Source organism: Nuphar pumila, chromosome 1 (genome assembly GCF_984573655.1).
Source record: "Nuphar pumila chromosome 1, dmNupPumi1.hap1.1, whole genome shotgun sequence".
Classification (NCBI taxonomy): domain Eukaryota; kingdom Viridiplantae; phylum Streptophyta; class Magnoliopsida; order Nymphaeales; family Nymphaeaceae; genus Nuphar; species Nuphar pumila.
Window position 1 is genome coordinate 36,042,620 of NC_143249.1, and position 12,999 is coordinate 36,055,618.

The window sequence follows — 12,999 nt, forward strand, 5'->3', positions numbered from 1 at the left end:
GTTGTAGAGCCTGATTCAGAGTTTTTACCCTTACAGAAGGAGGGTTTGGGGGCTCCTCCCATCGTGGGTAGCATCATTCAACTAAATGAGTTGTAGATCCTGATTCAGAGTTTTTACCCTTACAGGAGAGGGGTAAAACCTCATCTCACTCTCTCTCCCTTCTCTCTCTACTTTTGTGCACATCCAACAAACGATCCAACATTTCTCCATCAAACACCGACTTACCTGCACACTGACTGTAGCATCGTTCAACTTGATGAGTTGTGGAGCCTGATTTAGAGTTTTTGCCATTACAGGAGGGGGGTTTGGGGGCTCCTCTTAGCGTGGGTAGCATCATTCAACTTGAAGAGTTGTGGAGTCTGATTCAAAGTTTTTACCCATTCATATTTTAAGGCATTAGATATCATGTTTGAACATCCACGCATGTGCAGTTTGCTTTCATCATGTTCAGTTGCTTTCTAGATTATACTTTGAATTCTGGTACATTTTAGATCTATCAATTTGTATGTAACCAAAGCGCATTTTAATCTGAATTTTTTACTGCAACTTCATGCATATCTTCATGCTCTCCACCAAAAATCAGATCATTCTGAGTTTGTTTGACCCACTTTAAAAATCGAGATTCAGAACCTGTTATTTTGCATCGTCAGGATTTTAGCAGAATCAGGACCAACTTGCGAGAGTGATTTCTCTCTAACCAGAGATGATCTTTCCTATCCGTAAAAAAAGTTGTTTTTTAAATTAAATCTAGTTTGTTCATACCAAATTTCAGCGATTTTTATGGTGTTTTCATACTAGTTTTGGGTCGAAAACCATAACCCTGTCACCCTGTGTCATTTTAACGGCTAGATTTTGATCCATTTTGTTTGAATTTTATTTCCTTAATGGAAGATCATTTTTCAATTCTGTAAAACGGGTTCTCTTTTTTTATGTGTCTAGTTCATCCCTGTAAATTTTTAGAAGTTTTCATGGTCAATTACTATTTTATTTTCATTAAATACCAGAACCTTGTATTCAGATTTTATAAATGTTCTGATTTTGGCCCCCATATCATGACTGTTGTAGCACTTCTTCAACAAATCACTATTTGATTGACAATATTCTTTAGCAAATCATTGTTATGATTTTTTGGGGTCTCTAATGAGTCCCTACTATGATTTGTAGTATTTTTGGGTCTCCAACGAGCCTCACAATGATTTATAGTGTTATCCGGTTTTTTAACTATGATTTATAGTGCTTTGGGGTCTCCAACGAGCCCTACAACGATTTGTAGTATTTTTCGGTCTTTTAACTATGATTTATAGTATTTTCGGGTCTCTAACGAGACCCACAGCGATTTATAGTGTTGTTGGACCTCGCTATAGCGATTTGTAGTGTTTCTCGCTAAACACTACAGCGATTTGTGATACAAATCGCTATCCGAATCAGGACCAACTTGTTAGGGTCATATCTCCCTAACCAGAGATCAAATTTCAAATCCGTAAAAAGTGGTGTCTTCGTTATGTAGTCTAGTTTATTCCTGTAAATTTTTAGCGATTTATATGGTCATTTGATACCCTATTTGGATATAAAACCAGACCCCTATCAGTCTGCCTTATTTGAGTGACATAGGTTTTTAATTCATTTTGTAAGAGTCATATCTCCCCAACGAAAGATCATTTTCCAAATCTGTAAAAAGGGTTTTCTTCCTCTATGTGTCTAGTTTATATTTGAAAAGTTTTATAACTTTATATGCTTATTTGATATTTCAAACTTGTTAAAAACCGAAACATGTTATTATTCCCTTTTAACTGAGTGGATGAAAGTTAATTATAACTTGTTGGAGATATGTCTCGGTTTTTAACAGGTTTGGAATATCAAATGAGCATAGAAAGTTATAAAACTTTCCAGATATAAACTAGACACATAGAGAAAGCAAAACCCTTTTTACGGATTTGGAAAATGATCTTCCGTTGGGGAGATATGACTCTTACAAAATGAAATAAAAACCTATGTCACTCAAATAAGGCAGACTGATAGGGGTCTGTTTTTAGATCCAAATGAGGTATCAAATGACCATACAAATCATTGAAAATTTACATGAATAAACTAGACTTCATAGCGAAGACACCACTTTTTATGGATTTGAAATCCGATTTCTGGTTAGGGAGATATGACCCTGACAAGTTGGTCCTAATTCAGATAGCGATTTGTATCACAAATCGCTGTAGTGTTTAGCGAGAAACACTACAAATCGCTATAGCGAGGTCCAGCAACACTATAAATCGCTGTGGGTCTCGTTAGAGACCCGAAAACACTATAAATCATAGTTAAAAGACCGAAAAATACTACAAATCGCTGTGGGCTCGTTGGAGACCCCAAAACACTATAAATCATAGTTAAAAGACCAGACAACACTATAAATCATTGTGAGGCTCGTTGGAGACCCAAAAATACTACAAATCATAGTAGTGACTCATTAGAGACCCAAAAAAATCATAATAATGATTTCCTGAAGAATATTGCCAATCAAATAGCGATTTGTTGAAGAAGTGCTACAACAGTCATGATATGGGGGCCAAAATCAGAACATTTATAAAATTTGGATACAAGGTTCTGGTATTTAATCAAAATAAAATAGTAATTGACCATGAAAAATTCTGACAATTTACAGGGATGAACTAGACACATAAACAAAGAGAACTCGTTTTACAGAATTGAAAAATGATCTCCCATTAGGGAAATAAAATTCAAACAAAATGGATCAAAATCTGAGCCGTTAAAATGACACAGGGTGACAGGGTTATGGTTTTCGACCCAAAACGGGTATTAAAACACCATAGAAATCGCTGAAATTTGGTATGAACAAACTAGATTCAATTTAGAAAACAACCCTTTTTACGAATTGGAAAGATCATCTCTGGTTAGGGAGAAATCACTCCCGCAAGTTGGTTCTGATTCTGCTAAAATCCTGACGGTGCAAAATAATAGGTTCTGAATCTTGATTTTTAAAGTGAGTCAAACAAACTCAGAATGATGTGATTTTTAGTGGAGAGCATGAAGACATATGCATGAAGTTGCAGTAAAAAATTCAGATTAAAATGAGCTCTGGTTACATACAAATCGATAGATGTAAAATGCACCAGAATTCAAAGTATAATCTAGAAAGCAACTGAACATGATGAAAGCAAACTGCATATGCGTGAATGTTCAAACATGAGATCTAATGTCTTAAAACATGAATGGGTAAAAACTTTGAATCAGACTCCACAACTCTTCAAGTTGAATGATGCTACCCATGTTGGGAGGAGCCCCCAAACCCCCCTCCTGTAAGGGCAAAATCTCTATATCAGGCTCCACAACTCATCAAGTTGAACGATGCTACAGTCCGTGTGCAGGTCAGTCGGTGTTTGATGGAGAAATGTAGGATCGTTTGTTGGATGTGCACAGAAGTAGAGAGAAGGGAGAGAGAGTGAGATGATTGATGTTCATGGCCTTCTTCAGGGAGAACTCTTTGCCTCCCTTGATTTCTTCTCTAAAGAGAGAGGGTTTTACAGTGTTTTACAGAGAAGGAAGAAGAAGAAGATGACGATGAAAAGTTCAAACAGACATTTTTGATGGCTCAGGTTTGTTTCGTCGGATGACCATCGGGAGGAGCCCCCAAACCCTTCTCCTGTAAGGGCAAAAACTCTAAATTAGGCTCCACAACAAATCAAGTTGAACGATGCTATCCACATTGGGAGGAGCCCCCAAACCCTCCTCCTATAAAGGCAAAAACTGTTAATCAGACTCCACAACTCATCAAGTTGAATGATGCTACCCACGCTAAGAGTAACCCTCAGACCCCCCTTTTGTAAGGGTAAAAACTCTGAATCAGACTCCACAACTCTTCAAGTTGAATGATGCTACCCACGCTGGGAGGAGCCCTCAGACCCCCCTTTTCTGTAAGGATAAAAACTTTGAATCAGACTCCATAACTCTTCAAGTTGAATGATGCTACCCATGTTGGGAGGAGCCCCTAGACCCCTCTCCTATAAGGGTAAAAACTCTGAATCAGGATCTACAACTCATTTAGTTGAATGATGCTACCCACGTTAGGATGAACCCCCAAACCCTCATCCTGTAAGGGTAAAATCTCTGAATCAGGCTCCACAACAGTCAATGTGCAGGTCAGCCGGTGCTTGATGGAGCAATGTAAGATCTTTTGTTGGATGTGCATAGAAGCAGAAATAGAAGGAAGAGAGAGAGAGTGAGAGAGTTGATGTTCATGGCCTCCTCCAAGAGAGATTTCTTTTTCAGATAATCTTGCAGTGTAGAGACTGAGTCTTAAATAATCATCTTCGGGGCACTTAAGTCTTTACAATCATTTCTTTTCAAGAATCGTCATTTTTTTTTGCACCAATGAAGGAGAGGGTACTTAAGTCTTTACAATCGCATCAAACTTCAACGCTAATTAATGCTGACAAACATGAGGATACGAGACACACATGCTTACATACGTGGTGCTCTTTGGGACCCCCAACATGAGATGTAGCTAACTGCCCTGTTGGGGAGGGGGGGGGACATATAACTTGCTTTCCTTACCTGACACAACTGAGAACAAAGTCCCCATGGAAGCGGATCAGGGTGCCAACATTGTAGCCGCCCGTTTTGTATTTTGAAAAGTTAAAAAGTCAACTCAACAGTTATATGCTACGTTGCATTCATCCAAAATGCAAACAGACGGTCACGATGTTGGCATGAGCAAAAAGCTCATGTTTAGCATGACCTGATCTGCTAGAAAGATCTCCGGCTGCTCGTTCAACAAAGCGTTCGACAAAGCAAACGCAAAGTGTTCGACGAAATGCCTGAACGGAAGCCATGGCGCTGTGCTACCCATCGACGCCGAGAGAGATAGCGAAGACCGTTGGCCTCTTCCTCTCCGGAGTCGTCCTTTTTGCCGTCGGTGCCCATTTCTCCTACGTCAACGTGGAACCCATTCGAGCCAGAACACTCGCTAGGGACCAGATGATGAGGGAGTATTTGAGGAAGAAATTCGAGAAGTAGCCTTCTTTTCTCCCCGTTTTACCTTCTTTCCTCGTTTTGCGTTTGTTGGTCTTTCTCTTTCTGCTTCTGCGAGTGGCGTAGAGGCCATGGCGCTCGTTCCTGCGATCACCGAAGTAGACGTGGCCTCGTTCTCTCCCGTGCAAACAGTTCGCGCAACCGTCGTTCAGGCGTCGACCATTTTCTATGACACGCCTGCTACTATAGGTACTTGGTGGAATATTGATGCATTCCATGGGGAATTTCCGATTACATTTATCAGTTTACGGGTACTTCAAATTTTTATCTATGGTTTCCGTTTGGGGGAATTTTTATCACTTTCGGAGATTTTTGTATCCTCTCTGTGGGTTGTTTATCCCTTATCCCTTTAGTTTTGCTTTTGGTTACGGTCTTTTTGCGTGCCGAGAATGTTCATGTTATTGTTGGTTAAAGTGTCTCTTTCTATTTGAAAATCGAAACGGGAGGATTTTGTGACAGTTGTGATCTTTCCCCTCCTAGGAAAGTTTTCGAGTTGCAACATTGGCTTGATGTAGGTTACTGCATTTTCATCCACTTACCATGTCTTGTTTACTATTCTGATGGTTTAATTCCGGGAAACAATTCGGGGGAAGCGGGAAGCATGAACCAGTCGAGGAAGCAGGAGCAGGAAGCAATTCGGGGAAAGCGAAGCACTTTCAAAATTTTAGGAAGCGGGAAGCATGGAACTACTTAGAAGCTAATCAGGAATCGTCTAGGAAGTGACCTAAGAAGCTAACCAGAAGTGACCTAGGAAGCGAGGGGAAAGTGAGGGGGAAATGAAAAGAAGAAGAAGAAAAAATAATAAAAATAAAAATAAAAATACAAAAAAAATGAAAAAAGGGGGAAGCGCCCTTCCCAAATTTTGTTCGGAAGCGCAACGTTTCACACTTCCCCATTCCCTATGGTGCTTCCGGTAACTCTGGTTTTATCGCTAGCATTCTCTGTTTGTGTTCTATCTGTCTGGAACCAAATAGAATTACGAGAATTATTCAACTAAACCTACATCAGTTATCAGATAATGTAAATGGATAGCAGCTTTAGCTTAGAGTATCAATAGGTGAATTGCAACAAGTCTACGACCTCTTGGCGAATCCCCCAACATGGAACTTGGGAAATTTGGTGGTTGACCCATTATAGATTCTGCTGAATGTAAATGGTTTAAAAAGATGGAAGAGAAACTATAAGAGAGTTTGTGAAAAGAAAAAAAGGTTCATAGATATCTATGAAGATATTTTGGCCAAATTTTGGGTGAAAGCCCTAAACTTTATTTGGAAGTATATTAGTTCTCCACCTTTTTGTATGACACAGAAAATTCACTGGGAAAGTTATAGCATGTACAAAAGGATTCAAATCACATTTGGATAATATGGGAGGAGTAGAAGAGAGAAGATTGGAGTTGCACAAATGGTTGGGCTTGTTGTCTATGTGATCTGGAATCATGTGACCTCGGTGGTGGTTAAACCACCTGCGACTTAATAACAGTGCTTGGATGAACATCATGCTGAATTGGGATTGCCATGTTTCTTTTAAAAGGTAGCAGTTAGCACTTGGTAAAGGAGTTATTGTTGACACTTTAGAACTGCATTGTTGATAAGCAGGATCATGTGCAGTTGTACACAGCATCCTTTAGCATTAGTACCGAAGTATGAATGGACACATATTTAGCACTTATCTTCTGCAGATGAATCAGCCCCAGGTTACTAACTCCAATTCTGTAAATGTGAATTTAAAATTATCGTAAGGCCAAGGGAAATGTGGTCGTTCAAATGTGTTCTAGTTGAATGTGTCTTCCACTTTCAATCCTTTCCTTTTATCTGTAGTTTATTAGCTTTTATATTTTTTTCTGGTTTCATGTTTAACTCTTTGCTTCCTATCTATAGATAAAGCAGAGAGATTGATCACAGAAGCTGCTGCATATGGGTCACAACAAGTTGTATTTCCTGAAGCATTTATCGGTGGCTATCCACGTGGTTCTAGCTTTGGTGTTGTAATTGGTAATCGCTCTGCCAAGGGACGAGAAGAGTATCGAATGTATCACACCTCAGCTATTGATGTGCCTGGTAAATTTTTTGGTGAAAGCAGGATGTATTACTATAGAAAAAACCAGTTTGAGTGGACATAGTTTATCATTTGGATTTTGGTGTTTAGGCACATGTGTGCATACAGTACAAACCCAAACAAACGTGAGCACATACACACACGCACACAGAGGCAGGCATGTTGAATAAAACAAAAAGATGGGAATCTCCACCAATATTTTGTAATTTAAAGGTTTTCTCACTTATCCTTCAATTTCTGTTGATTTTTTTTCTTTTATTTACAGAAATTGCTTTAGAGCATTCATTTATTCTGTAATATTAATGTTGATAGCTAGTTGGGTCAATAAACTGGATGTGATATAATGATTATCATATTGCCATCACTTGCATTGATTAAACACGTTATTCTGCTTTGTGCTATATCAAGATTAAGATGAGATCTCCACGATTCACTATGTAACCTCCTGATTTGCTTTTAAATTTGAAAACTAAGCGGTGGCTGTCTCCATTCTTTGATGTGGTTAGAGAGTTGAAATTTGGTTACATGGGATTTGGGCACTGGAATTTCTTTTCTCTTCATTTTAGCGAATGATACAGATCTGCAGATAATATACAAATTCTGTCATAAGCAGACACACATGAATTTCATGTTAGTAGTTGTCATTTTCACTGATTAGTTTGTTTATCACTATGTACTGATAGTTTTAGTTAGTTTATGGTTTTCTTGTGTGCTACATACTGATGCATATTATCTTGATATTTATTAATTAAGCAAGAACTTAACAATTGTATGGTTAAGTTGGCTTTACCACATAAGAATACTTTCTTTATCAATCTTTTCAATTTTCTGGCAAGTAAGTTTCTTATAAACTTTTACCTTGGATGAATAGAAGATCACTAGAGAGTGAGCATTGCCAATACTGGGTCAAACTCTTATAAGAATAGAGATGGTCAACAAGCATTGATAAGTATTTCCGAGCAACAGCCACGTGGTGGGTTTGATGATGAAGCCAGAGCATGGGCATTTGAGTGTTTGGAAAGGAGATTTTAAAATATCAAGAGATTATTTGAACAGAGGAAACTATTGTGAAAAAGGAATGACTCTAATATTTGGAGGACAACTGACAAAGTTGTTCAAACTTTTGATAGGTGCAAGAACCAGAACGGGAAGTGGAATGAGTGATACATTACAGAAAACTCATCGCTCTTGACCAAACCCATCAGAATCTGATTCATGCCCTAACATTTGGTGATGACTATCGCTTGAAAGTTGTGAAATATTTTGCGTTAAATGGATATTGGCGGATTATATTCTTGTCTTGACTTAAAGGGAACTATATATTGAGGGTTATGGTTTGACACAGCTCACGGAACAATATATTTCAGAAGATGGTGAAATATAAGTAATTCTGTGTAAAGTCTCATGACATATATCTAGTTGAACGACCAAGGAGGTGATTTGGAGTGGAAGACCATCACCTAGCTCCATCATGTCTGCGTGGCTAGTTGACAATTTAGAAAGGGGACTTTAACTTGCAGTTTTTTTCTTTCCCTTTTTGGAGAATATGGAATTTATATCTTTCATGCCATTTCCTCTGTAGACTCTCTTCATTGGCTTGGTTGGAGCATAAATTATATACTCTAGAAGGTATGAAACTGTTGAAAGAGGATATTGAAATGAACCTTGTGTGATCGAAATTTGGGGTGTTTACACCTTGCAAAATCATATGACAATTGATGGCCACATAGAAGAGGATATTTGGCTAATATCATGCAATGGACATAGATAACTCGAGTGGCTATCATAATTTGATGAGGTGCCTCTGACCACATTAATGATGAGGTAATTTGGATCTTGAATGTTTGTGCCTGTATCATTCATCATTCTTGGTATGTATTATGTACCTCTGGGAGGTGACACAACTTCTCCTTAACCCTGCGACAGTTTTTTCCTCTGATCTAAAAAGAAAATAACAAAAGAGGTGAAAGAAAACATATTGCTGAACAAATGCAATAATCTTCTTGTCTCAACTAGTTTGATGCTCTATGCTAATGAGGAACATCTTTCATCCCATCCTTCTTAATGTGGTTTCTTCAGAAGAGATATTGTGGATTAAATTTAGTTATATTCAACAAATTGTAGTATTTTATGATCTTATGTAAGTCGAGCATCCCACCAGAAATCTCTACTTTAAAAGCTCATGTTTTACTTTATCATCTTATTTTATTTTTTGTAAGAATACAATTTTGACCAATAGTATCAACTTTGCAAACAAGGCCTGCCAAGCAGGTTTATGTTCTCTTGCTTGTAATGAATGTCAAAAGTGGAGTGCCAGGCAAGTTTGGCACCCTTTGAGCATTTTCTTTGTAACGGTGGTGATTTTGCTAATTTAAATTTGATATAGTAGCTAACTCTGAGGAAAATCTTTCGCCAATTCCAGATATCTGAATTTTATGGTACCATTTGTTCTTTAGGTATTGAAATATATTGTGCCCCAACTGCGGATGCAAGAGATGTATGGCAATCATCAATGACCCACATTGCCCTCGAAGGTGGATGCTTTGTCCCAGGGGTGTAGCTAGGATTCATGTGAGGGGGGGCAAACAGGGGTGTAGCAAAAAAAAAATTTATTTGTGCGATAGTTGGGGGTTCAAGGGCAGCGCCCCCGAAAATTTTTTTTTGAGATAAAATAAAAAATGGCTACAATTATTAATAAAAATCTATTTCATATGGACAAATCAAACTATTTGCTGCAGTCAGGGCTGGGCTAGGACTGGGCTTTAAAAAAAACAAAACAAAAAAAATTAACTGTTTCGGGAGGCAGGACTGGGCTACAGCCCAGTCCTGCCCCCCCCTAGCTACGCCCTTGCTTTGTCCTATCTGCAAACCAGTTCTGCGACGGAAAGACTATCCGCCACCTCCAGATTATGTTTTTGGAGATGCGGATGAGGAACTATCACCTGATGCAGTTGTATGTGCTGGTGGCAGTGTCATCATTTCTCCATCAGGTTCTGTACTAGCTGGGCCTAATTATGAAGGGGAGGCTCTCATATCTGCTGATTTGGGTATATGATTTTCCTAGTCAAATTTATCTAGTACCTATGTGGGAAGTTTGTCATGTAATATTCAATTGTGTTGCTAATCTTCTTTCTGGTGCTCAGTTAACAAGTTTTTTGCGTTAATCAGATTTTGGCGAAATTGCATGCTCAAAATTCAACTTTGATGTTGTTGGGCACTATGCTAAGCCTGATATCCTAACTTTGACTGTGAATGATCATCCTTTGAATCCAGTCTCATTTGCATCTACAGATAAAAACGATGGCCCTCAAAAACTGTACTGGCATTTATCGTATTAGGTGTCTTGGTTTAGATTTTATATAGTTTTGTGATTTGATCTCCGACTCACATTTCCTTGAGTTTCTAACTTCTTTTTGTGCTACTTTTTTTTTTTCTTTTTGGTAAGCAGGTGATATGTGGGAGAAAGTAGAGGTGGAGTAAGAACTGCTGAAATCAAAATTCTTTGCTTTCATGCCTACTATAAATTTGCTGATTCTTTTGTTGTATTCTAATGTACCCAATATTCAGAACATGCTGCATGGGTCATTCCTGATACTGAATTATTCCTGATTAGTGATGACTGCTTGTGGTTGTTTGGCGAACCATGCTATTTTATCTGTACAAAGGACGCTTGGTGTTGTGAAATTAAAGTGGTCATACCAGTTTACTCTTTGTGGATATAGTATTCTCAATTGGCTTCAAATTGCAGTGTTTTGGAATCAAAGTGGTGTGCAATCTTTTCCTTCAAAAAAGAAAAAGGTGGCGTGTAATCGATAATGTCAGTTTACTCGTGGTGGATATAATATTCTCAATTGGCTCCATATTGCAGTTCTTGCTTTAATATTAGCTTCACGTTTTTTTCTCCCAAAGAAAAAAAAAATATTAAAAAACCCTAGCTTCACTTTTTGATGCCCAAACTAGGGAAGATGACTTCCTCTTTGGATTCTAACTTGAGCCCGCTCTTTAAAGCTAACGTGGCTTTATCAGTTCACCAGTTCAGCTGTGAAATTCAACCTTTGTCATGTTTTGAATCCAGTGATTTCTTTTCTCATTATTTTCAGAGGTTGCCTTGGAGAACTTCCGAGTTGAGAGTATAATTCATGCGTATGCTTCTCTGTAGGCTCTGTTTGGGTGCAGGATGCTGGGGGGAGGCATCTGAAAATTACACATATAAAGCAAAAAAATGGATTTGACACTTCCTGTAGCATAGTTCAGTCAGTCGCTCCTTTGCCATTTCCAGTGAAAGGTGTTTGGGAAGGAGGACCATCGCCCAATGCCTTCACAAAACTTGAGTTGCCGGCAGTCGAAAGCACACAGTTGGAGTCGGCGTCGGTGATGCATTTGCAAATCACCAACTTTGGTGGTAGTTGATTTGAGTTGGAGTTGGCACTTCCTGTGCCAACACCCTCAAATACCTTTTCTCCATGCACCCCAACAAATTTTGATGCTATGGAGTTGGACTTTGGCCACCACTGATGATCATCTTCCAAGAGACCCATGGTTCTTCCTGGTTGTTTTCTCTTTTTAATTACTCTAAATTTGTCAAAGTACTCCATGGTGTATTTGTTAGACCATCTCCACTGCATCTGGTGCTGCTACGTCCATTAATCATTGCCCATGAATGTCAGAATAGTTTGTTTTGCATAGTTTCACAAAAAGTGTTCACATTATATGCAGAGACGCTGCATGATGCAGCAGTGCCACTGCCAGCCACCCATCTTGGCATTTCTCGAGATGGGCATGGCCTCCAACTCGAGAAATGTTGAGATGGGTAGCTGCCAGTGCCGGCAGACCCAAGGGGTTTGGCACAGTGGGGGCCTAGACTATTTGACAGGCAGTCTAGGTTCAAATCCCACGGGCATCACCCCCTGCCTAAGCCAAAGCTTGGCGACTCCCTGGGGTCGAGGGGTAAGCCCTCCGAGTTTTGAGGCAGCACAGCTAGGTCTCTGCAGCTGAGGCGGTTTCTCCGAGTAAAAATAAAAAAAGCAGCAATGCATCATGCGAGATCGCTGCACAAAAAATGCCCTCTTCACAAAAAAGTAATGAACCTCATGGTGTCATGCATGCATGTTATTCATCCTCAAAATAGCCTGGATGGATCCCACGATTTTTTCAGGGTGGTGGATGCTCTAGATAGATGGCATCTAGAGCATTCCGAATGGACGGTTAAAAATAAAGCTAAATGGTAGTGTTTTGGGATGCCGTTTATCACATGGATGAACGGCATCAAAGGGACACTGGCCTGATGGATTACCGTCGATTATACATAAATGTGGAGGGTTTTGCTCGTTCCACTAATTTTTTTCCTTTTTTTTTTAATGGAGAAGGTTTGCTTATTGAATTAACGGGTATTATTGAGTTACTGCCCAATATATGAAAATATGCAATACCATATGATTACAAACAGGCCTCACCCTATATCCAAATTCCTGGTTAGACCCGGGAGTCCTTGTTTAACAAACTGTAAGACTTACCAGCTTCGCCAGTAACCATTATTGTTCTTGAAAATCACATCCAAAACTGTTCCAAGTCGTGGTTCATGGTTTTTTTCGAACTTAGTGTTGTTGCATTTAAGTTGATTTGGTGCGTCAGTGATGCCAACGCTATCTGTGATCGCCATACCATATGGAAACGGTCTACAAGGATTACTTAATTTAAACGGAACACAGTTTACTAGTCTAATTGTGTTGCTTAAACAAACTTTTTAAGAATTTCAACTCAAAATGCACTGCCTATACTGCATTTCGTGCCTACTGCAACCTACCACGATTGGATGAGGGGTTTCCATGCATTCGGCATGGTCGATTTACTAAACGTCACTTGGATGATAAAAATAATGTGATTTTTTTAAGCATTAGATAT

The 12,999-nt window shown here is 39.0% G+C and overlaps 1 protein-coding gene across 3 annotated transcripts; it reads left to right on the top strand.

Moving 5' to 3' along the window:
- The first annotated feature begins 4,599 nt into the window (after positions 1-4,599).
- On the top strand, positions 4,600-10,815 carry LOC149848684 (bifunctional nitrilase/nitrile hydratase NIT4B-like). Of its 3 annotated transcripts, none has more exons than XM_090012170.1 (3): positions 4,600-5,229; positions 6,921-7,100; positions 10,547-10,815. In XM_090012170.1, the coding sequence occupies exons 1-3, from the start codon at positions 5,112-5,114 to the stop codon at positions 10,576-10,578; spliced, it is 330 nt and encodes a 109-aa protein (XP_089868296.1). In that variant the 5' UTR covers positions 4,600-5,111; the 3' UTR covers positions 10,579-10,815. The 3 variants fall into 3 exon arrangements, 1 of the variants encoding a protein (XP_089868296.1); XR_016433048.1 differs by lacking the exons at positions 4,600-5,229; positions 6,921-7,100 and adding exons at positions 9,939-10,145; positions 10,267-10,414; XR_016433047.1 differs by lacking the exons at positions 4,600-5,229; positions 6,921-7,100 and adding an exon at positions 9,939-10,145.
- Positions 10,816-12,999: the final 2,184 nt, after the last annotated feature.